This window comes from Equus caballus, chromosome 1 (genome assembly GCF_041296265.1).
Source record: "Equus caballus isolate H_3958 breed thoroughbred chromosome 1, TB-T2T, whole genome shotgun sequence".
Classification (NCBI taxonomy): Eukaryota; Metazoa; Chordata; class Mammalia; order Perissodactyla; family Equidae; genus Equus; species Equus caballus.
In genome coordinates, this window is record NC_091684.1 from 61761374 (window position 1) to 61784800 (window position 23427).

The window sequence follows — 23427 nt, forward strand, 5'->3', positions numbered from 1 at the left end:
TAAATAAAAGATAAATAACTCAATTTATAAATGGGCAAAAGAGGGGCTGCCCCATGGACTACCGGTTATGTTTGCCGTGCTCTGCTTTGGTGGCCCAAGTTCACAGGTTTGGATCCAAAGCACAGATCTACACCACTCATCAGCCATGCTATGATGGCAACCCACATACAAAATAGAGAAAGATTGGCACAGATGTTAGCTCAGGGCTGATTTTCCTAAAGCAAAAAAAAGAAGAAGATGGGCAACAGATGTTATCTTAGGGCTAATCTTCCTCAGCAAAAAACCCTCCCAAAACACCAAAACAAAAGAAATGGGCAAAAGATCTGAATAGACACTTCTCCAAAGAAAATATACAAATGGGCAATAAGCACATGAAAAGATGCTTGACATCATTAGCCACCCAGGAAATGCAAATCAAAACCACAACAAGATACCACATCACACCCACATAATCAAAAAGACAGACAAGTGTTGGTGAGTATGTGGAGAAATTGGAAGCCCCCAGATATTGCTGGTGGGAATGTAAAATGGTGCTGCCACTTTAGAAAAGTTTGGCAGTTCCCCCAAACAGTTAAACATAGAGTTACTGTATGACTTACCAATTACACTTCTAGTTATATAACAAGAAATTTAAACTTATGCTCACACAAAAACTTGTTCATGAATATTCAGAGCAGTATTATTCACAATAGCTAGTAGGTCGAAGAAACCCAAATGTCTATCAACACATGAGTAAGACAGATAAAATGTGGTATATCCACACAATGGAATACCATTTAGCCAAGAGAAAGAATAAAGTACTGACACATGCTTCAACATGAATAAATCTTGAAAACATTATGCTAAGCAAAAGAAGCCAAATACAAAAGGCTACATATTATGACTCCACTTGTATAAAATATCCAGAATAGGCAAATCCATAAAGATGGAAAGTAGATTAGTGGTTGCCTAGGGCTGAGCAGGGGGTGGCGGAGGACTGAGGATTGGGCGTTTATGGCTGAGGAGTGCAGAATTTCTCTTCGGGATAATGAAAATGTCCTAAAATTGATTTTGATGATGGACATATGACTCTGAACATACTAAAAGCCACTGAAGTGTACACTTCCCATGGGTGAATTGTATGATCATGTGTCTATCTCAATAAAGCTGTTTAAAAAAAGAAATACTTTTTATTATAAAAATTTCAAACAATACAAAAGTATATGAAGTCCCTTTCTTAGTCCCACTCCTCACAGGTAAACACTATCAACAAATAGGTATATATCATCTCCACATTTTCCCCTGTGTATAAACACACCCACCCACAGAATTTTTTTAAAAATAGGACTCCACCCACTCTCTAATCTCCTACTCCAATATACACATATGCGCTTCTTCCCCTGATAATATTTCTGACATCTTTCCAATTCAATATGTATAGCACTACTTCATTTAAAAAAAATAATTGTGGTAAAAAATACAAAATATAAAATTAACCATTTAAAAAAAATATGGTATAATATACATAAGATTTACTTACCATTTTTAAAGTGTACAATTCAGTGGCATTAAGTATACTCAGAAAGCTGTGCAACCACCACCACTATCTATTTCCAGAACTTTTTCATCACCTCAAACTGAAACTCTGTACCCATTAAACAATAATTTGCCACTTCTCTCTTCTCCCAGACCCTTTGTAACCTCTAATCCACTTTCTGTCTGTATGAATTTGCCTATTCTAGGTACCTCCTATTAGTAGAATCATACAATATTTGTTCTTTGTTATCTGGCTTATTTTACTTACTATAATGTCCTCAAGGTTCATCCAAATTGTAGCATGTATCAGAAACTCATTCCATTTTAAGGCTGAATAATGTTCCGTTACATGTTTGTATCACGTTTTGTTTATCCTTCATCCATCAATGGACATTTGGATTGCTTCCACCTTTTGGCTACTGTGAATAATGCTGTTATAAACATGGGTGTATGGGCCAGCCTGGTGGTGCACCAGTTAAGTTCACACGTTCTGCTTTGGCGGCCCAGGGTTTGCTGCTTCGGATCCCAGGTGCAGACACGGCACCGCTTGGCACGCCATGCTGTGGCAGGCGTCCCACATATAAAGGAGAAGAAGATGAGCACGGATGTAAGCTCAGGGCCCGTCTTCCTCAGTTAAAAGAGGAGGATTGGCAGCAGATGTTAGCTCAGGGTTAATCTTCCTCAAAAAAAAAAGGGTGGGGGGTCTGTACAAGTATCTGTTTGAGTCCCTCCTTTCAATTCTCTTGGGTATATACTAGAAGTGGAATTTCTGGATCATATGGTAATTCTATGTTTAACTTTTTGAGGAACTGCCAGACTGTTTTCCACAGCAACCGTACCACTTTCACATTCCCATTCTTCATTTCTTTTTAAATTAGTCCTTTTCTTTTTAAAATAAAATACCTTTAATTCCAAAATGACCGTGTGGTCTATCAAAAACGCACTGGTTAAGTAAGCTTATTTCTAATCTTTCTCTATTACAAACAGTCCTGTAAAGAAAATTTATGTATATCTTTCCATACTTGTGAGAATATCTCTGTAGGATAAATTCCTAGATGTGGAACTGCTAGACAACTTTTACATTTTGATAAACTATGTCAAATTACCCTCCAAAAAAAGCTGTAGTGATTTATACCCTTACATTTATGAGAGAGCCCATTTCATAAAATTCTTGTCAGGATCAATCTTTTGAATCTTTGACAACCTGAGAGGCAAAAATATTTTAATTTTAACTGTTTGAATTTTTAAAAACATTTTAATTTGCACTTCTTGTTATTTCATAAATGATCTCAATGGAAGGTTTGAGGCTTAGAGGTTAAAGTCATTGATGATGGAAAGTTTAAAAAAACTATTATCTTAATGTGGTTCTGTTATAGTCGTTAGAGAGGAAAAGGAATTCTACTGATGCATGAGAAGTTATTTCACTTAATTTGACTTTCATGTGAAAACCTCTTCAAAATATAATTAAGATTCTCCTTAGCTGGAGAATTCCATACATTTAAAAGATATTATTCATCTGGATCCCATCCTTAAACCATTACTGCTAATCTGTCTTCAGCAGTATTATTGTAGAACTATCAGGAAGTCTAAAAAATTAACTCTGAATTTACATTGCTAAAGATTCAGTGGAGACAATGATAATGTACTATATTTTAACTGTCTATTCTTTAGTATCTGGAAGTCTTATTCCTGCATTAAATTAAATCACCAGAAATCAAAGTCCTTTCTTCTAGTACTCAGTGCTTTAACTGAGTTAGAATACAAAGTTATAGCATTTACTGCAACAGGAAAAATCATTTGAATAATATTTATCTTTTTTAATTGAAAATGTCAACTAAGTTACACAGTATTTTTTCCATAAAACATAATCTAGTGCCAGGAGTAAAACAGAACTCTTTCTGCAGATAATTTTATGTGTCCCCTTTTTCCATTAATAACTAGATAACCCAAAATATCTTCCTTTTGGTCTTAATGACAAGAACCTGAGAGCTAAGTTGTACACACAGAGTAACGTTTCTAATGAATTTCTGCTCTTAAAATCTTTATTATTCTTTTAATGTATGATTTTTTAAAAAATCTCATGGGAATTCTTTACTTCAGTAAGGAGCAACATTCTCACACTGCATGACTGTATTTCTAATACATTAGTAAGGAAGGCATGCTCAAGTAAACATACAGACAATGCCATTTTGGAGGTTTTACAGATGGTTACAAAATTTCCAAAGGAAAAGATGAGTGATATAATGTGACTACCATCCCTACCTCCTTCTTCTAACCCAACACACATGAAAATTAACATTTCACAATTAGCTAATATAAAATCACTGTGATTTTTAGTAGAGGCAAAAGATAATTCAGGGCCCAAAGTGCCAGTTTCAGAGGGCAAAACTTTAAGTAAGTCTTCTCTAAGTGTTTGATGGTTAACAAAGAAAGCTAATCATCTAGACTGGGAATTTCTCCAGTCTCTTTGGTTCTTAGTAGGATAATGATGCAATAACACTAAACATTTACCCATTTCTGTTATCTCAATCTGAAAAACACTGTTCAACCCAATAAAGAGCAATATTGTTAAAAGTTATGCCAAATTTGGGCTGGCCCGGTGGCTAAGTGGTTACAGTTCCGCGTGCTCCACTTTGGCCGCCCAGGTTTGCAGGTTCAGTCTCGGGGGTGGACCTGCTCCACTCATCAGCCATGCTGTGGAGGCATCCTATATACAAAATAGAGGAAGACTGGCACAGATGTGAGCTCAGGGTAATCTTCCTCAAGCAAAAAAAAGAGGAAGATTGGCAATTGATGTTAGCTCAGGGCAAACCTTCCTCACCAAAAATTAAATAAGAAACTTTTTAAAAAGTTATGCCAATTTTTAAAAAATACTTGTGGGGCCGGCCCGGTGGCACAGTGGTTAAGTTTGCACGTTCTGCTTCTCGGCGCCCCAGGGTTCACTGGTTCGGATCCTGGGTGTGGACATGGCACTGCTTGGCACACCATGCTGTGGTAGGCGTCTCACATAGAAAAAAAAGCAGAGCAAGATGGGCATGGATGTGAGCTCAGGGCCAGGCTTCCTCACCAAAAAGAGGAGGACTATCAGTAGTTAGCTCAGGTCTAATCTTCCTCAAAAAAAAAAAAAAAACTTGAAATCATTCAAAGCTGCTTCTAGTTGCCTCTATATTGTAAAAATATTAATATACTTTTACACTGTATTTGCTCCTTATTAACATGAGTAAATTAAATCTTAAGCATAATAAAATATCATATTGTAGGCAATTATACGTCAGGGTAAAAAAATGAAAACCACTTTCAAGAATAACCCACCAGAATCAAACAAGCTTTTTCTACCACACTAAATAGACTGTTTATTTGCATATCTCATTATTTATATTACTTTAACTGGACTTTCTGAGCTCATACAACCAAACTGTCTTTTCGGAGAACATAACTAAACGTTCACCTTCAAAAAACTAAAATTCCATTTCTCTGATTTAGCCAAAATTATTACCTTCTCCATTAACAAGCTGTTGCAAATTTTTTGATTTTTAAAGAAATACTGGAAAAGACAGAGATGACTTGCCAAAAGTTCAGATATGCAATAAAGTAAATAAAAGCTTTACATTTTTTAAACAGTAATAGATTTCCACACACACTTTGCCCAAAGAAAATTCTATTTGCTAGAATGCTACAACATATTTTTACTTCCACAGAAGATGATGCAATCACTTAGAAATTTCTCAAAAGACAGATATTTGAAATTCTCTTCTGACTTTCTCAAAATATAGATGTTCCTAGAGCAAAAGGGATTACATTAACTGATAACAGTACCAAATTCTTCCTTCTATTTTGCATTTGAGATGCCTTTTACAGAGGTGTCATTTATGAAGGAAACATAAAACACTCATTTATTTCACTTGTGGGAATCTTCAAAATCCAGATTTACAGCAATGGGTAGAAAATATCTTGACATAGCTATTAAATTCCCAAAACAGTAAAACTTTTTATTTGTTAAAATATGAAATGTATTGGATATTTTATGGGGCAGATGCCTTCATTAACAGTTAAGGCCTCTCTCTCAAAATATATATTCTATTTTTAAAAGAGTTGCTAAACAATTTTCCTTATGAGTAAACATGAAAATCACTGTGCTATGGAATTCTTTTTTTACTAGGTTGTTTTGAACACAAAAACAGACACACAAACACACTCTGCATACTTTGCCAAGACAGGGTGAATGTATTCTGATGTTACTCAGCCTTTTAATGCTTCTAACACTACTGGCTAAATGCCTTTGCTGCTTTATATAATATAAAGCATGGTTGCGCCTTTCTCAAAAATCCAGTGAAACTGCTTCTCTGAGCTATAAAATTAGACTATTTTAAAAATAAGCTCAAAACGCTTAGAAATATTTAGGTCTTAAAGAAAAACACGTTTGTAGATCACCTTTCCAAGAGTAATTTACTTTGACTTGCTATAAATGTCCAATGACTCTGTGAGCTGGATATTTCTTCAAAAGGTTCATTGCATATAAAGAAAATTTCCAAAAATGGCTTACAAAACACTAAGTTCATGAAAATTTTGTTTTATATGCTTCCTAAAAGCATCTAAATCTGGGCAACTTAGACACTTATAAGGCTTATGACAGTAAAAATGCCTAAAACCATGCAATAATCTCTGATGAATTATATAATAAAGTTATTTTTTTAAAAAATAGATAAAGGGTTAATTTTTTAGACATGAATAACATTCTATAATAAAATAGAAAATTAGCTTAACTTAAAATTAGAGTTAATTAAAATGCACAGAAGCATTATAAATCATGTCTCAAAATATGTCTATCCAAATTAGTTTCTGCAAATCCTCACCATCGATCAGTGTTCCTGCAATCAAAATCATATTATAAAAAACAATTTTCTTCATGTCTTCTAAGCAGCCAGGAGGAAGGTATTGGTATAGGGCAGACAGTTAGGGAGCCAGGTATGTGGAGATGTTGAAGGTTAATATATAAAGGACATATAGCTTTGTCCAAAAAGAGTAAGGAAATGAATCAATGCATTCTGTCCAGCCGCAGAGTACTATTTTCTATGACTTACAGCAGTAATATTCAAAACTTTTTTGTTTGAGGACCTCCTAAAACAGTTGTTAAAATCTAGGTACTCCTTTGCACAATTTTTTAGTTGACAACCAAAGTTTTACATCATAATAGTTTCAAAGGATTTAATTATGTCATATTGAAAATAGCAGTAATTCCTGAAAAATGATTACTTTATTAACGTATCCAGTGGAATCTAAATACCATAATGATTTGATGCCCACCATTACCCACTTAAAAAAATACATGAATGAAGTGTTTTTAATACTTGGATATTTTACATGGTTCTTTTTTTTTCCCCTTGAACTTGTACTTTCATTCCAATCTTATCTGACAGCAGTGGTTTTCAACAGAGGTAAAGAGATGGAGTCCCTTGGGGTGGTCGTAGGGATTTTGCCTTCCAGAGAACATTTGGCAATGTCTGGAGACATTTTTGATTGTCACAACTGGGGTGAAAGGTGCTACTGGTATCTAGTGAGTGTCAGAGATGCTACTAAAAACCTTACAAAGCTCAGGACAACCCCCAATAACAAAGAATTATCTGATCCAAAATATCAATAGTGCTGAGGTGGAGAAGCCCTGTCCTAGAGTGATCTATTTCCACGTCTAGAAGTCTTTTATTCATCACATTATACCTCTCTACGACAAAAATATTTATATAAGTTGATAAAAATATAAATTTACTATAACATAAAGGTCTAAGTGTTAAAAATAATGTCTTCTGGAATGAGTTATTACAACTACAAGTAGTATCCGTTAATCTAAATAACATGATTAAATAATCATTACCAAATATAAAAAGTGAAAATACATTAAAGTGTTCCTAATAAGACGGGTGGGCTTATTTTGTTATTTTCAACTAGATATTGTATATGTGAATACATATTACTTATTGTTAGAATGAGACCAAATTCAGCTCAATAATATTTCTATTTTCATTTTTATGAGAGCTGAAAAACCTTCTTTCCATAAATAAGTAGATGAAAAACAAGTTCTGTGGGAACAACGTCACTTATTCTGTGATCTCCTCCTAGGTTATATACATAAATTGCACAGTGATTTACTATCAAAAATTATTTCAGTGATTTTTTAGTTAATAACTTAAGTAGATTCTCTTTAAACATTGTTAAAAGCAAAGACTTTGAAACCAGTTGACTTGCAAAGGATTTGTTACTTAATCCTTCAAGGTATTCACTTTCTCAATACCTATAGTTAGTGGGTGACCCAGAGATTTTTAAACCCCTGCTTTACCACAGAGGCCAAATTAAGCACTGTTCTACAAAAGGTCTTTGGCAACTTCTGGTACCTCAATATGAGAACACAATTTCACTTATCATGTAGGGTTTGGGGAGTCTCAGCAGGCATTCTGAAATTTAATAAGCGACTCTGGAAAATCTCTATTAACTGCCCCATAACCATGTCTGTTTATTAGTCCATCATGAAAATTCAGGCATGGTAGTCATCAAATACCTATGCCTACAGCCTAGGTTTCAGAAACCACACCATGGGTTTTATGAAAATTAGATTCTCAAGAAAGAAAGTGGTCCAAATATGACTAAAATTCTCTCCATTACTCCCTTACCTCTTAGATACTCTGTACTGTGCTGTGGTCAATTTTCCAGTCTCAGGGTCATGTACTGTAGCTCGGCTCAGCTACAAAAAAAGAGAAAGGACAAGGACTTACTCACGTAGCAGGCAATTTTGGGCTTTTGTTTTGTTTTGTTTTGTTTTGCCAAGCCACAGGTGATTGGAAGGGTTCAGATTGGTCTGGATGGTAGGTAATGGTTTCAAATCAGCAAAAACATTTAAAAAGGTGGCAGTAAGAAAAGCCACTTCCAAATCAAGAGAAAAGGGGTTGACAGATTTTTGTTGTAGATTTATTGTCCTTTCACTTTTTTTAAAAAAATCATTTGAAGTTGTATGTAAATGATTTATAGCACTGGGTTTCACAGGAGCTTTCTCAATCTAGAAGTTTAATGTTCTTTAAATATTTTGACAAAGAATACTTAGTAGTCTCTTTAAAATTCACTTTTTAAAACTCTGAGATGAAACTGTTGTTGAGTCTCTCTGGTGAAGTAACAGGCAACTAAGTTCATAAGTAATAGCAGTTTGGAAGACTGAGATCAAAAGCATATTCTTTCCATTGTCAACTGTCCATTCTTTTAAGTCAGTGAGTTTTTAAAAGAGAAACTCCAACAGGAGGAATACAGATTACTCCAAAATGACAATGGTATTTTACAAGATATATGAACAAATGCCAACACAATCACCATGAAGGATGACATGAATTCACTGCAGCATTTACGAATGTGAGAGAACTACATAAACAAAGACCACTCTCAGATTAATCCAGGCTGTTTCTTTTTCTTTTTTTCCCCCTTTGGCAAGAAAAAGAGAAAAGAAAACAAGTACCAAACCATTTCCTGGATATTTGATTCCTGACCTGAAGAGAGATGCAAAGCATATCAATTCCCTAAAAGTAACAGACCCATTCAAGATTAATAACAAAACTTCTAGTTAAAGGGAAAGACCTGTGAAACACAAAGCAGTTTATCCATGCGTATATAAATAGGCGGTGACTTGAGCTGTCGACTGAAAATGACCAATGTCCCTTAAATGAATAATACCTGTAGGATGTACAAAACAATCATTAGAGGGCAAAATATGCAGCATACACATCTCTTACCTTTTGCTAATTCTGTAATGTACCGTCTCCAAGTCTCCTGTTATTGGGTTTGAAATGGTGGCTCGCCTCAGCTGTGAAGCCAACCATCAAAATAGTTGCATTACAAAACAAAAAAAAGGAATCACATTTATCCAACCAGTCAGAATTCTGGGATTTTTACAAAGGAGGCGGAAAAGAGAAAATAACTCCATAGACTTCCAGACACCTTGTGCTGAGCCTTGAAAGCCAGTTGGTTTTTTAGGCTTTTGTATTGTTCAAAAGTTAGTTTTTAAAATTTTGTTTTGTTTTGCATGAAGGAAGGATAAACAAATAAAAGAGATTGGAAATTAAACTTCTTTCAATGGTTAGAGGATGTGACAGTGAGGAAAAGAGAAATTTCTAAAATTTGAAGTCTAACCTATGGTTATACAAATAGCTATTTGCAGTTAATGATTCATCCCAAACTTTAGATTTTAAGTTTTTTCAGTGATGGAACTTTGTCTGCAAAGGTTAATATTGTTCAAAATTTGTTTCAAGGTCAATCTTTTCTTCCTTCGAGATATCTGCTCACATATTTCACATATACAGTGAAATAATCTTGGACTGAGCAGAAAGGGAGATGAAAAGAACTGAGAAATGTTAAAAACAGTAAGAAAGGGATCACAGCCAAGATAATGATTTTAAACTTTTTTTTTTAAATGGAGGATGATTCTGAGGTTAACAAAAGAGTATGAAATTTTTATTGCCATTGAATTTCTTGATCAAAATAATCCAACTGAGGCATTCCCTTGAAGACCGAGGCCTCCAAACCCAGAGATATAAGACTGATTTCCAAGGTGAAATGAATTCTTAATAAATATTCTACCAAGATGTTTTGGTTTACTGGGTTTATTGACCACAAATAATGGGCTAAAATAGAAATCCAAAAGAGAATGACAGAGTAAGTAGCATTCTGTTTGGGAGATTTATAAGAATTCTCTTGGCTAGCACCCATACTTTTTAGACCAGTCTTTTCCATTTAGAATGTAATCTTTGGTAACAAAAAGTACCAATTTGGAAAAGTAGTAAAACTTAACAACAAAAATTCTGACTTTAAGTTTATTTTGCAGTACAGATATCCGGATAATTCAACCTTCAAGATATAACAAGGATCAGCAAATTATTGCTCATGGAACAAATTCAGCCTGACACCTGCTTTTGGAAATAAAGTTTTATTGGAATATAGCCAGGCTCATTTATGCATTTTCTATGGCTGATTTTGCACTTCAATGGCAGAGTTGAGTGTCGTCACAGACTGTATGGCCTACAAAGCCTAAAAAATATTTACTGTCTGGACTTTCACAGAAAAAATTTGCCAACTCCTGTGTAATAAAAGAGCAAAAATATGCCCAGTGTTTATTTAACAATCTCTATGAAAGTTATGGCAGTTTGTATTTTACTATCAATAAGATCAAATAGGTTTTAAGAACAAGCTGATGGGAAAAAAGGCAAGAGAATAAAGGATAGTCTTTATCACTTTCTCACAAAAGAAGAATTTCTATGCTAAACACTAAGTTTATAGGATTGTGTTTACATTAAATTGTTTTTCTTAGTAAGATAAATGTAGTGGGTTAAAGTCAGAAAACTATGATGTCATTATGTCAAATTAGCATGATGCTTATGCCCAATTATATCTTTCTAGTAATAATGTGCCAAAAAGAGAATAAAAGTACTTTAAGTATTCTTTCAGTTTAGAAGATATAAAAAAGTTGGTCTTTGATTAGTTTCTGAGATTAAAGGGCTCCAAAGTATATAGATAACTTTTTCAGGAAGATGCTGAAACACAAATTTGTTAAGTGTAAATAAAAATATCATCTATGATTTTCATAATTAAGTGCTTAAAGCCCTGGGTACATTATTTGTACTGAGAAAAACTGCTACAAAAAGAGTTTAGTTAACAACTCCATTATGTTGCAGCAACAATATGTAAAACTACCTGTGGGGTTATTGCCATATCAATTATCATTTCTGTAATCTTGCAAAGGAAAAACTGATACACAAATACAGTAAACTGAGGAGAGAATAAAGGAAAAAATAATTATTTACCCTTGGTTTTGCTAGATCTTTGACAATTTCAATTTCTGCATCAGAAATAATATCATGGAAGCGAATAATACGAGGCTTGTCCCACTCATCCTCTTGTTTGGCTGGAGCCAGAATAAATTTAGGATTCCGATTTCCATCATGGTAGCGGCAAAAGAGTTTTTTCTGTCTTCGAGGAGTCTAAACGTAAAGTTAATAAAATGATAAATATATTAGAGTAATAATATTTTTAATACTTGTTCCTATGCAGATAAGAAACAATAATCATGCTTGTATATACACGGAGTATCTGTGGAAGAATATACAAAAGAAACAGGACTCTGCAAATATTTTGCATCAAACAAGACCTTCAAGATTTTGAAAGTTTTATTAATAATTATTGTCGAGAGAGAGATGGTAGGCTTTAAAGAAGAAAAAAGGAAGAGTTTCTCTTTTAACCCATCTCTTGTCAAAATAAAGTTCATGTGTTATAAATATGAAAGAAATAATGAAGTATTTATGGAAATATGAAATGAATGACCAGCATTGCTCCAAACTTCAAAAAGTAACTGGGAAGCAACACCAGAAAGTTTCTAAAAGGAAAAACAAAACAAAACAAAATCTAACCAGGTTTTCCTAAATATCTCCCAGTTAAATGCCTGTGGGGAAAAAAAATTAAAAGGATTTTTTTAAAAAGCAAAGATGAAAATGAGTAGCTCTGAAAAAGAGAAAAGAAGTTGTTAAGCAAAGAAGCCAGGTGCTTTTATTAGTGCGTATTAAAAATAGAGCAGTCAAGGGGCTGGCCCCGTGGCCGAGTGGTTAAGTTCGCGCGCTCCGCTGCAGGCGGCCCAGTGTTTCGTTAGTTCGAATCCTGGGCGCGGACACTGCTCATCAGACCACACTGAGGCAGCGTCCCACATGCCACAACTAGAAGAACCCACAACGAAGAATACACAACTATGTACCAGGGGGCTTTGGGGAGAAAAAGGAAAAAAATAAAATCTTTAAAAAAAAAAAAAAAAATAGAGCAGTCAACAAAACAAATAAATGTTCCTGTCAATCATCTATGTATTATATTAACTAAATAAGTTATTCCATTGCTGATTCTTCTCTTGATTAAACAAGTATGTCATCTATGAAGTAGGAATAATATTAGTTTTTGTTTTAATTATTAGTTAACATACTAAAACAAATGATTCATGTTTAGTCTCCATGTATTTTATTTACCTAAGAGTCAAATCCAAGGCTTTACATCAACTAAGTCTTTTATATAATGATGAGAAGGATTTAACTATTCTGAGAAAAAGGATGCTCCCTCGATCTTGGGCAGAGTTGACATGTGCGTGTCACACCAACACACTGGCAAATTAGCAAACTTCTGTTTTAGACCTGTAGTTCTACTTCGCTCTCTTCTTTAAGAGTTATCAAGGACAATAAAAAATATCTGCTTACTACTCACAATTCGAACACTAACTAGATATTTGATGATATTATACAACTACTGTGATTTTTTTAGGTGTTATAATGGTATGTGGTTCCTTTTTAAGAGTGTTTCTCCTCCAAAGATACATACTAAAATATTTAGATGTGAAATAAAAAAAAAATGTTTCATGAGTCTAACAGGGTGTCATTATCCTTGTATTCACTCATTAGCTCTCAAAGCAAAAGTAAGCATGTTCCTGCAGGACTCCATGAACTTAGCTATCAAAGGTATCAACATAGATATGATCTACTTATTTGCTGTTAGAGGTTAGGATGTCAACAGTAAGTCATCAAATATCAAAAAGTCATCAATATAAAACACAAAGCCCAGCTTGAGTTTATTAGTAGTAGCGAAAAAGATAAACATTATTCAAATGTTTACACTTAAAAGTGCTTACTTCAAAAACTCACTAACTCCTTCTATATATGCCTGCATTCAACTGAACACTAGGTACCACATGATACGTCTTAGAAAAGGGTTCCATGATCAATTAATGTTGGGAAACAATGTGTATCATATCCCTAATGTACATTATCATGAAAAGTTCTGAGCTGAAAAAAACCTATGTTCCCTAAACTTGAACTTTTTTGGTTTAATTATCTATTAACAACCTGAAGCACTGGTACTCAGTTATAAATATATAAATACAATATACAATAAACAAAGGGATTTATAGACACATTTAAGTATTTTAAAGAATAAATGTTAAAGCCAAAATCTGTTGAGAGTCTTTCTGCATTTTTAGTATTTCTTAAACAGACTAAAATATCTCACTAAGCAATCTTGTCAAGGTTGACTAGGAGCAAAACTACAAGAGATTATGGCATAGATGAATCCATTGTTTCACAGGATGACTTAGAATGGTATATTATTTCTACTCAGGACTGTTGAAACCTTTTTTGCATTAAGACATTAAAAAAACACTTTATCAGTTCCCTTAAATTATCTGATCCTTCACCTTAAAAAAACAAGCCTCTTTTGATCTATGAAAAGAGTGACATTACCAAAAATACATGTAATGGTACATGATTCACAAGATTTATTTTAAAGCTATTTTACTAACAGAGTTAAGTGTGACACCCACAATAAGGTGTTGTGGCATACTCTAACACTTTATGCAGTAATTCTGATTTTTATCACGTAAGCTTAAATACAAAAAAACTCTGATTCTCTCCAGAACTACATACAGCACATACACACACACACACACAATTGGCTTTTCCACTTTACCATTTTGATACCCTCCCCACGGCACAGCATTTCGTACTTCTGTCTCTCTGGCAGGTAATCCACAGCAACCCCTTTTTTCTTTGGTGTGGTTTTCTGATCAGATTGGTCATCTGAAGCAGACTTATTGTCATCTTTTTCTTTGGCCATTATATACTCAAAATATTTTAAGTTACCATTAGCTCTCTGATGTTCAGGATCTATTAGAAGAGAAAGAGCGTGTCCATGAGTAAGTTTACAGTTGTTCAAGCATCAGAATACAATATTATAAAAACAGAGGATCATACAATTTACCTTCCAAATCAGATGCTTTTGAGAGTGAAAGGAGGCACTAATAAAAATTATTATACCAAAACAAAAGGTATAAACCAGTACTGCCTCCAGTCAATCAGCTCATACAGTCACCCCATATAAAGAGAGTTCTGGAGATGGAAACAGCCATTTATTTCAAAGCAGCAATTACTGCTTCTACTTTGAGAACTTACTAATCAGCCAAAGGAACTATGATCAATTTGATGTCAAATGAATTTTAAAATATTACTCATTCTACTTACTTTAAGCAACAGAAAAGATTTTTCTGAGACTGAAATGTAATCACCATGGGGAAAACAGAGCATACAGTTCAAAGGCAACCTTTACCACAGAATACATTATAAACATAGAACATAGCCTACTTTTGAGGGCTGAGTAGACTTCAGTCCCAAAATTCTAAGTGAGACGGAGAAGAGAGACTAAAGATATAATTTTCAAATAAGCCAGAATCCACTAACTGCCTCTGAATTGGTAGTCAGAATTTTTAGCTATCTTTTAGGGGGAAAAGAGGACTACTCCACCCATCCGAGAGGAAAAAATAATCCAAACAACCACACATATACACAAATAAGAAAGGCACAACAGTGTAGAAACTTCACTTGTGACATGAACTGAAGTATTGAGGAAATATAGCCTTACATTTGTAAAATATTTCTTGTCTTTGAGAAACTGCTCACAATATATATTGTGATATACGACATGAGCCTAATTTTGTAAATTAAAGGGAAAGAAGTTTGTTGGGGGAAGGAAGTGTATATTAAGGGAAAAAAAATTCTGTCGGGATCTTTGGGTGATTGACTTATGGACGACTCTTCTATATCTTTTTCTATTTTTAAAATTTTTCTAGAATGAGTAAAGTAGTTTTTAAGTCAGGAGAAAAAAATATTAAAAAAGGGTATTTGAACTAACATCTTGATTAATTCACTCAACTAAGAAATAATTATCAAAAGTTCATTTTAATAATGTTATAAACTAATGTTACCTCAAAAAAAAAAAAAGCTTATTTTCAGATGACCAATCCTTTTGAACTGTTTGACTCTTCTAACATAAACATATTTACCTATTCATAAAAATTAATTTTTTTAAAGTTTTAAAGCTTTGTTATATACCAAGGCCACCTAAATGAGCATACAATTCCACCTCCAGAGATTCTGATTCAGTAGGTCTGGGGTAGAGATCAAGAAATTTTCATTTCTTCCGGCCATTTGTGACAACATGGATGCTCCTTGAGGGTATTACACTAAGTGAAGTAAGTCAGAGGGAGAAAGTCAAATACCATATGATCTCACTCATAAATTGAAGATAAAAACAACAACAAACAAACACATAGCAACAGAGATTGGACTGGTGGTTACCAGAGGGGAAGGGCGGAGGGGGCAGGGCAAAAGGGGAGATTAGGCTCACACATGTGGTGATGGACTATAATTGGTTTTTGGGTGGTGAACATGATGTAATCTACACAGAATTCGAAATATATTACGATGTACATCTAAAAGCTATATAATGTTATAATCCAATGTTACTGCAATAAAAAAAATTTTAAATAAAAAAATAAAAGAAATTTTCATTTCTAATAAGTATCCAAGTAATTCTGATGCACGTGGCCTCTGGATCATAGAGATACACTACATCTCCGTTCAAAATACTAGTGGTAAAATTCTCATAAGATATCACATTTTTCTAACATTTGAATATGACAAACATATTTTAAATCTATTTATTTCAAATCACTATTTTGGAGTATGAAATGCAGCAAACAAAAAACACCCTTGTGGGGCTGGCTTTGTGGCCGAGTGGTTAAGTTCGCGTGCTCCGCTGCGGCGGCCCAGGGTTTGGATCCTGGGCGCGGACATGGCACTGCTCGTCAGGCCACGTGGAAGCAGCATCCCACATCCCACAACTAGAAGGACCTGCAACTAAGATATACAACTATGTATGGGGGGGTCTGAGGAGATAAAGCAGAAAAAAAAAAGAAGATTGGCAACAGTTGTTAGCTCTGGTGCCAATCTTTAAGAAAAAAAAAAAAAACCCTTGAAAGGAAACTGGTTAATATTTAATATGGTAACATGGTAAATAAACATTTTTGACTGAGTTAGCTAGGTTAGGTCCCACTTTTGAAATTCCTGAAGAGTACAGAGCAGAGAAACACAGTCGACATTATAGAACTATTAGGTGAGAAAAATCAGTTGCCATTTATTTAGAGGATAAACAAAGAGGATAAAGCACATCTGATAGATGAGGCTTGTCACTTTTTTTTTGGTGAGGAAGATTGGCCTTGAGGTAACATCTGTTGCCAATCTTCCTCCTTTTGCTTGAGGAAGATTGTTGCTGAGCTAACATCTGTGTCAATCTTCCTCTATTTTGTATGTGTGATGCCACCACAGCATGGCTTGATGAGCACTGTGTAGGTCAGCGCCTGGGATCCAAACTGGTGAACTCCAGGCTGCCAAAGCAGAGCATGTGAACTTAACCACTACGCCACTGGGCTGGTCCCAAGGCTCACAACTTCAACAAACAAAAAGTACCAAAGCTATATGATGAGATATATTGTCATATATCTGAATAATACATATATCTCAGAATTACACATATATATCATCATATAACTTTTGTACTTTTTATATGTATTATTATAATTATTACAAATACAATATAATTATATATTTATTAAGTATATAATTATTATAATTATCACATGTATAATTATAATAAAATATATATCCCCCAATATATCTGTAACCTTGAATTAGGCCAAGTTAACATACCTAGTTCAAGAAGCTTCTTTGTGAGCAAAAGGGCCTTATCCAGGTCTCCCTGCTGGTACACTGCATAGCTCAAATAATCCAGAACAGAGACTTTATCAATGGCAGAAACTTCGCCTTCATCCAGCTGCCTTAGTGCTTGTTCCATCCACAGTTCTGTATGGTAATAATCTGCCTCTGTATAGGCCACTTTGCCCAACTCAAAACAATCCTCAACTGTTAGAAAAGATTTGTGTTTTACTCCTATGGAAAGAAAATACAGAGAATTTTAGGAATCTTAATAGACCCTATGTTTATTTAGGACTATATAGCTTTCAAAGTGCTATTTTACTTTCATTTGAACTTCCCAACAATCCTCTGAGGTAGGAAAATCAGGCATTATCCCACGTTTATAAACAAAGGAACAATCTGCAAGGTAATGAAACACAGCAAGAATCACACAGCTAATAGGGTACATGGGACCTAGAGAACCCAAGACTTCAACTATCAGCCATTATACCAAAATGAAAGATCAACCAAGCTGAAGCATACAATTTTCTAACACAGTAGGAATCACCATGTGAGATATATCTATCTTTTGCTAACCAACAATCTGGGCAAGAGAGGAATAGACAGGACGAGAGGCAAACCTTTAACTGGCTCCTTCCCCTTTCCCTTCCTCTTCTTTTTCTCTTCCCCAAAGCATTAATGATATATAATTTACATACCATAAAGTTCATCCATTTAAAGAATCCAATAGTTTTTAGTATATTCACAGAGTTGTAAAACCATCACCATAATCTAGTTTTAGAATATTTTCATGAACCCAAAAAGAAAACCTGTAACCATTAGCAGTCAATACTCATTATCTGCCCCCTTCCCTGCCCCAGCCCTAGACAACCACTAATCTACCTTCTGTATCTACAGATTTTCCTATTCTAGTTATTTCATATAAATGGAATCATATAACATATTGTCCTTTGTGACTGGCCTTTCACTCAGCATAATGTTTTCAAGGTTCATCCATGGTGTAGCATCCTTTTTATTACCAAATAATAGTCCATTGAATGGACAGACTACATTTTGTTTATCAGTTGATGGACATTTGAGTTGTTTCCACTCTTCCGGCTTTTATGAATAATAATACTGTGAACATTCATGTACAAGTTTTTGTGTGGACATACATTTTCACTACTCTTGAGCATGTACATAGTAGGGGAATTGCTGGGTCCTATGGCAACTCAATGCTTTTCACGAACTGTCAAACTGTTTTCCAAAGTGGCTACACCATTTTACAATCCCACTAGCAATGTACAAGGGTCCCAATGTCTCCACATCCTCGCCAATACTTGTTATTGTCCATCTTCTTTATTACAGCCATTCTGGTGGGTATGAAGTAGTACTTCACTGTGGTTTTGATTTGTACTTCCCTAATGATGATATTGAGTTATATTCTTACATGAATACTGTCCAGTTGTATAACATTTTTGGAAAAATATCTATTCAAATCATTTGCCCATTTAAAAATCCAGCTATGTGTCTTTTTATTATTGATTGTTAGAGTTCTTTATATATTCTGAATATAAGTCCCTTATCATATATATGATTTTCAAATATTTTTTTCCCATTCCGTGGGCTGTCTTTTCATTTTCTTGACAGTGTACTTTAACGCACAGAAATTTTAATTTTGATGAAGCTTAACTTATTAATCTTTTCATTTATCACTTGTGCTTTTGTTGTTGGTATGTCAACTGGTTTCTGAAATGAAACTTCTATCTTAAGAAAAGGAGATAGTTGACAGTTCACATGAGATAAAATAGAAAACCAAAACACTGGGAAAATATTTAGCCTCACTAATCATGAAAGAAACATGAAATTAAAACAATTAAGAAAAATATTTTTAAACAATAGCCTACATTTATAGAGGTCTTACTTATTAATGCTTTATTAATGACACATGTCACTCATTTAATCCTCAAAGCAATCCAGATGAGGAACTAAAGTAAAGAGAGGTTAACTATTGTGCTGTAAGTCATACAGCTAAGAGCCAGAATTGGAATCTGCAGATTATGACTCCAGAAGTTTGTGCTCCTAATATTATACCATAAAATCGTAAAATTTAATGGGCAGAAGGAGTAGTAAATTGGTAACTTTACTTTTAATACATTCAGCAATATGAGACAAGAAAAATAATTTTATACCTTATAAATTGATATCATTTCAATTTTTTTTTTTTGAGGAAGATTAGCCCTGAGCTAACATCTGCTGCCGATCCTCCTCTTTTTGCTGAGGAAGGCTGGCCCTGAGCTAACATCTGTGCCTATCTTCCTCTACTTTATATGTGGGACACCTGCCACAGCATGGCGTGCCAAGTGGTGCCATGTCCGCACCCAAGATCCGAACCAGCGAACCCCGGGCCACCGAAGCGGAACGTGTGAACTTAACCACTGCACCACCGGGCCCACCCCTTAATTATTTTTTTGAGTTAATACTAGGGGTTGGGAAAGAAACACCTTGTATACCTGACTTTTGTATCTGAACCAAATATTATAGCTAAAAACTATAATAAGCTAAAAGCAAGGAAATGTATAAGGCAGATAGGTCAACATAATGAAATAGTGTTTTTCATTAAGAAAGATAATTTCAACAGCCATATAGGAAAGCCAGAAAACTCTAGACAGAAATACATCAAAATGTTAAACTATTACCCTGCGGGATGGATTACAAGTAAGTTGTTTCCTAAATCTTTATACATTTTACCTTTTCAAATATTGTAAAATTACCATTACTTTCATAAGAACAAAGAAAAGAGAGAGAAAGAAAGAAATGTAAAAAGTATAACTCAATGTTACATACAAAATGACAGCAACCATATAACATTCCATCTTTATAAACAGTAAATCAGATGAGTTATGTGGAGATTTTTAAGGCCTGAGTATTTTATGTTGTTTTTGGTTTATATCATGTTAAGTGATGGAGAGAGAATTACTTCTGGACCACACATGCTGGGCAGTGGGGGGAAGCTTCTGATATAAAATACCTAGAAATGCTGGGTAAAATATAACAATTATCCACTCATACTATAGCCAAGTTCACAAGAACTAAGCAAATTTCTTGGGGCCAAAACCAAAAAGGAACTTGACGCCCAGAGAGGTAAGCAGAGGATGAAGTTGACCCTAGAAGCAGTCGTCAAATCAGAAACCTAGAAGCTTGATTTTTAACCACCAAGCAAGGGAAAGGAGATAAAGCCTCAGGCCCATGTAAAGTGGCAAGCTGGTCCTGAGAACCCCAAATAAACCAGGTCCTTGAAGAACTACATCTTGAATGAAAGAAAGAACTAGAAAAAACCCTGTCAGCTGACAAACAGAAACAACAAAAGAACTTATTTTTCTCAGTCTGCACTGGAGGTAGGGGGAAAAATCACCTAGAATTCCACATGCAGGCCCTCAGGGAGGTTTTGATTTCAAACTTATGCTATCTTCATGGTCTGGGAAATGAAAGCCAAAAAATTCTCTTAAAGTGGTCATATGATGGTAACATCATAGGACATCTGGCAGAAGCAACATACATACTCTGCATAACGCATCCTCATCTCAGGTATTGCAATATTCCCACATACAATCTGAAGAAGTGTACACAATCCAAAATTACAAAGTACATGATGACACAAGCCACCATGAGCAAAATCAGCAGAAACTCTTAAAAAACAGTATTAGACATCCCCCAAGTTCTTCAGATATTGTTTTTTTTACCAGATTAAGAATACAAAAACACTACTATTAAAATGTTCAAACAAACAAACAAACAAAAATATGAACAGATAACATAAGACCAGGCAGATTTGAATGGGGAAAAAATAAAACTTCCAGAAGGGCCAGCCCGGTGGCGCAGTGGTTAAGTTCGCACGTTCCGCTTCTCGGTGGCCCGGGGTTTGCTGGTTCGGATCCCGGGTGCGGACATGGCACTGCTTGGCAGCCATGCTGTGGTAGGCGTCCCACGTATAAACTAGAGGAAGATGGGCACGGACGTTAGCTCAGAGCCAGGCTTCCTCAGCAAAAAGAGGAGGACTGGCAGTAGTTAGCTGAGGGCTAATCTTCCTCCAAAAAAAAAAAAATTAAAAAAATAAATAAATAAATAAAACTTCCAGAAATGATAAATATAATCAATGAAATAAAAACTTTTTGGACAGGTTAAACAGCGAGTTAGACACAAGAAAAAAAAGAGAATAATAAACCTAGAAGAAAGAGCTAAACAAATTATCATAGGATAAACTACCCAGGATGCAGGAGAGAGGAGGAATAAATATGAAGTGCTAGTTAAAAGACAAGGAAGAAAAAATAAGAATGTCTAATTGTATCTACTTAGGAGTTCCAGAGAAGACAATAGAGAGAAATGTGGGAGAGGCACTATTTAAAGAAATAATGGTGGACAATTTTCCAGAATTAAAACACATGAAACTTCAGATTCAAGAAGCACAAAGAATCCCAAGCCAAACATAGTACATATAAGGGCTTCTTAAGTTTGTGTTTCAAGGAAGAGGAAAATAATTCTGAAAGGGAAGTTTGAGGTACAAGAAAGAATGATAAACAAAGAAATTAGTAGACATATGAGTCAATCTAAGTTAAAGAAAAGCTGAACTTTCAGATTGGCAAAACTCTCAAAGTTTGACATTTTTTGGTGATCTTGTGGGGAAACAGGCAATCTCATATATTGATGGTGGAAATGCAAAATGATACAACCACTATGGAGGAAAATTGGGACAATAATAGAAAAATTATCCATGCACTTACTCTTTGATTCCAGTGGCATCATTTCTAAAAAGAAATTCCAAAGATCACTTAGCTAAAATACAAAATAACATATGCACAATGCTATTGACAGCATCTTTATAACAGCAAAAGACTGCAAACAAACCAGATGTCCATCAATAGGGGCCTAGTTAAATAAACTATGATACCTCCACAAACGAGAGTAACATGCATCTGTGAAAAGAAATGAGAAGGATTTCTATATATGAAATGAAGTGATATCTAGGGCATATAAATAAACTAAAACACTAAGGTGCAGAAAGTATTTATGCCATGCTGTCTTTTGTGTTTATGTTGAGAGGAAATAGGAATATATATACATTTGCTTATATTTTCAAAAAGAAACAATGGGAACAGAAAAACTAATAAAATCGTAGTTACATACAAGAAGAAAGGAAAGGTTGAAGAGTACAGAAATCAAAGTTGAAGTTCTGTCAATGAAATTTATTAGTACAGTTTGGAGTTTGAAAGACGATAAAAAGTTTTAAGTAATTAAAAATAATATGGGAGAATTGAGTGAAGGTGGTCAAAAGGCACAAACTTCTAGTTAGAAGATAGGTAAGTTCTGGGGATGTAACATACAGCACGGGGACTATAGTTAACAATACTGTATTGCATATTTGAAAGTTGCTAAAAGAGTAGATCTTAAAAGTTCTCATCACAAGAAAAAAATTTTGTAATTATGTGTGGTGAAGGATGTTAACTAATCTTACTATGGTAATCATTTCACAATATATATTGTCATGCATCGCTGAACAAAGAGGATACATTCTAAGAAATGTGTCATTAGGCAATGTCATCACTGCTGTGAACATCACAGAGTGTACTTATATAAACCTAGATGGTACAGCCTCCTACAAACCTAGGCTATATGGTACTAATTTTATGGAACCACCATCATATATCCAGTCCGGTATGAATTGAAAGGTCGTTAAGCAGCAAATGACTGTAAATATATCAAGTCATTATGTTGTACACCTAAAACTAATACAACGTTATATGTCAATTATATCTTAATTTTTAAAAAAGGTTATTTGGGGATTCCTTTTAAATAAAAACATTAATAACTGCATTTTGCTGTTTTAGCTCTCACATGCTTTTAGCTCATTTGATCTTCATGGCAATTCAACAAAAAAGGTACTATGTCAGGCCCCAAACTGAATACTGTCCACTATGCTAGTTACAGTTTCATGTTCCTATATTGGACCACGTGTTAACATGCTTCATTTGTCAACACATTTGTAAATATAACAGATATTTAGAAACCAAAATATAAAAATTTTGAATACTAGAAGAGGACAAAGATAGAATATAAATTAAAACCTGATCCTGTGATATAATTGCTTCTGTGAAAAAGATGTAGAAGAACAAAAAGAAGGAGGAAGAGGAGAAGGAGGAGAGGAGAAATTTTTTCCAAATTTTGACACCAATGGTCGAACAGTAATTGTGAGACTCATGGTGGTTTAACATTAGTGTCAAAATAGCCTGTCTTCTACTCCAATTTCTCCTACCCAAATACATGGAGAGACATAGCA

The 23427-nt window shown here is 34.5% G+C and overlaps 1 protein-coding gene across 4 annotated transcripts in view; it reads right to left on the reverse strand.

The window, feature by feature from the left end:
- The window catches only part of P4HA1 (prolyl 4-hydroxylase subunit alpha 1), an 80044-nt gene that overhangs the window by 17564 nt on the left and 39053 nt on the right, over positions 1 to 23427 (reverse strand). For 2 of the 4 annotated variants that reach the window (XM_005602463.4, XM_014733036.3), the window contains 4 exons: positions 17109 to 17348; positions 14035 to 14231; positions 11346 to 11522; positions 8178 to 8248 (listed from right to left, as the gene is read on the reverse strand). In XM_005602463.4, the coding sequence (XP_005602520.3) occupies positions 8178 to 8248; positions 11346 to 11522; positions 14035 to 14231; positions 17109 to 17348 (685 nt within the window). Of the gene's footprint in view, positions 1 to 8177; positions 8249 to 9281; positions 9353 to 11345; positions 11523 to 14034; positions 14232 to 17108; positions 17349 to 23427 lie in introns of all 4 variants that reach the window. The other 2 variants (XM_023644951.2, XM_070227453.1) reach the window with 1 other exon arrangement.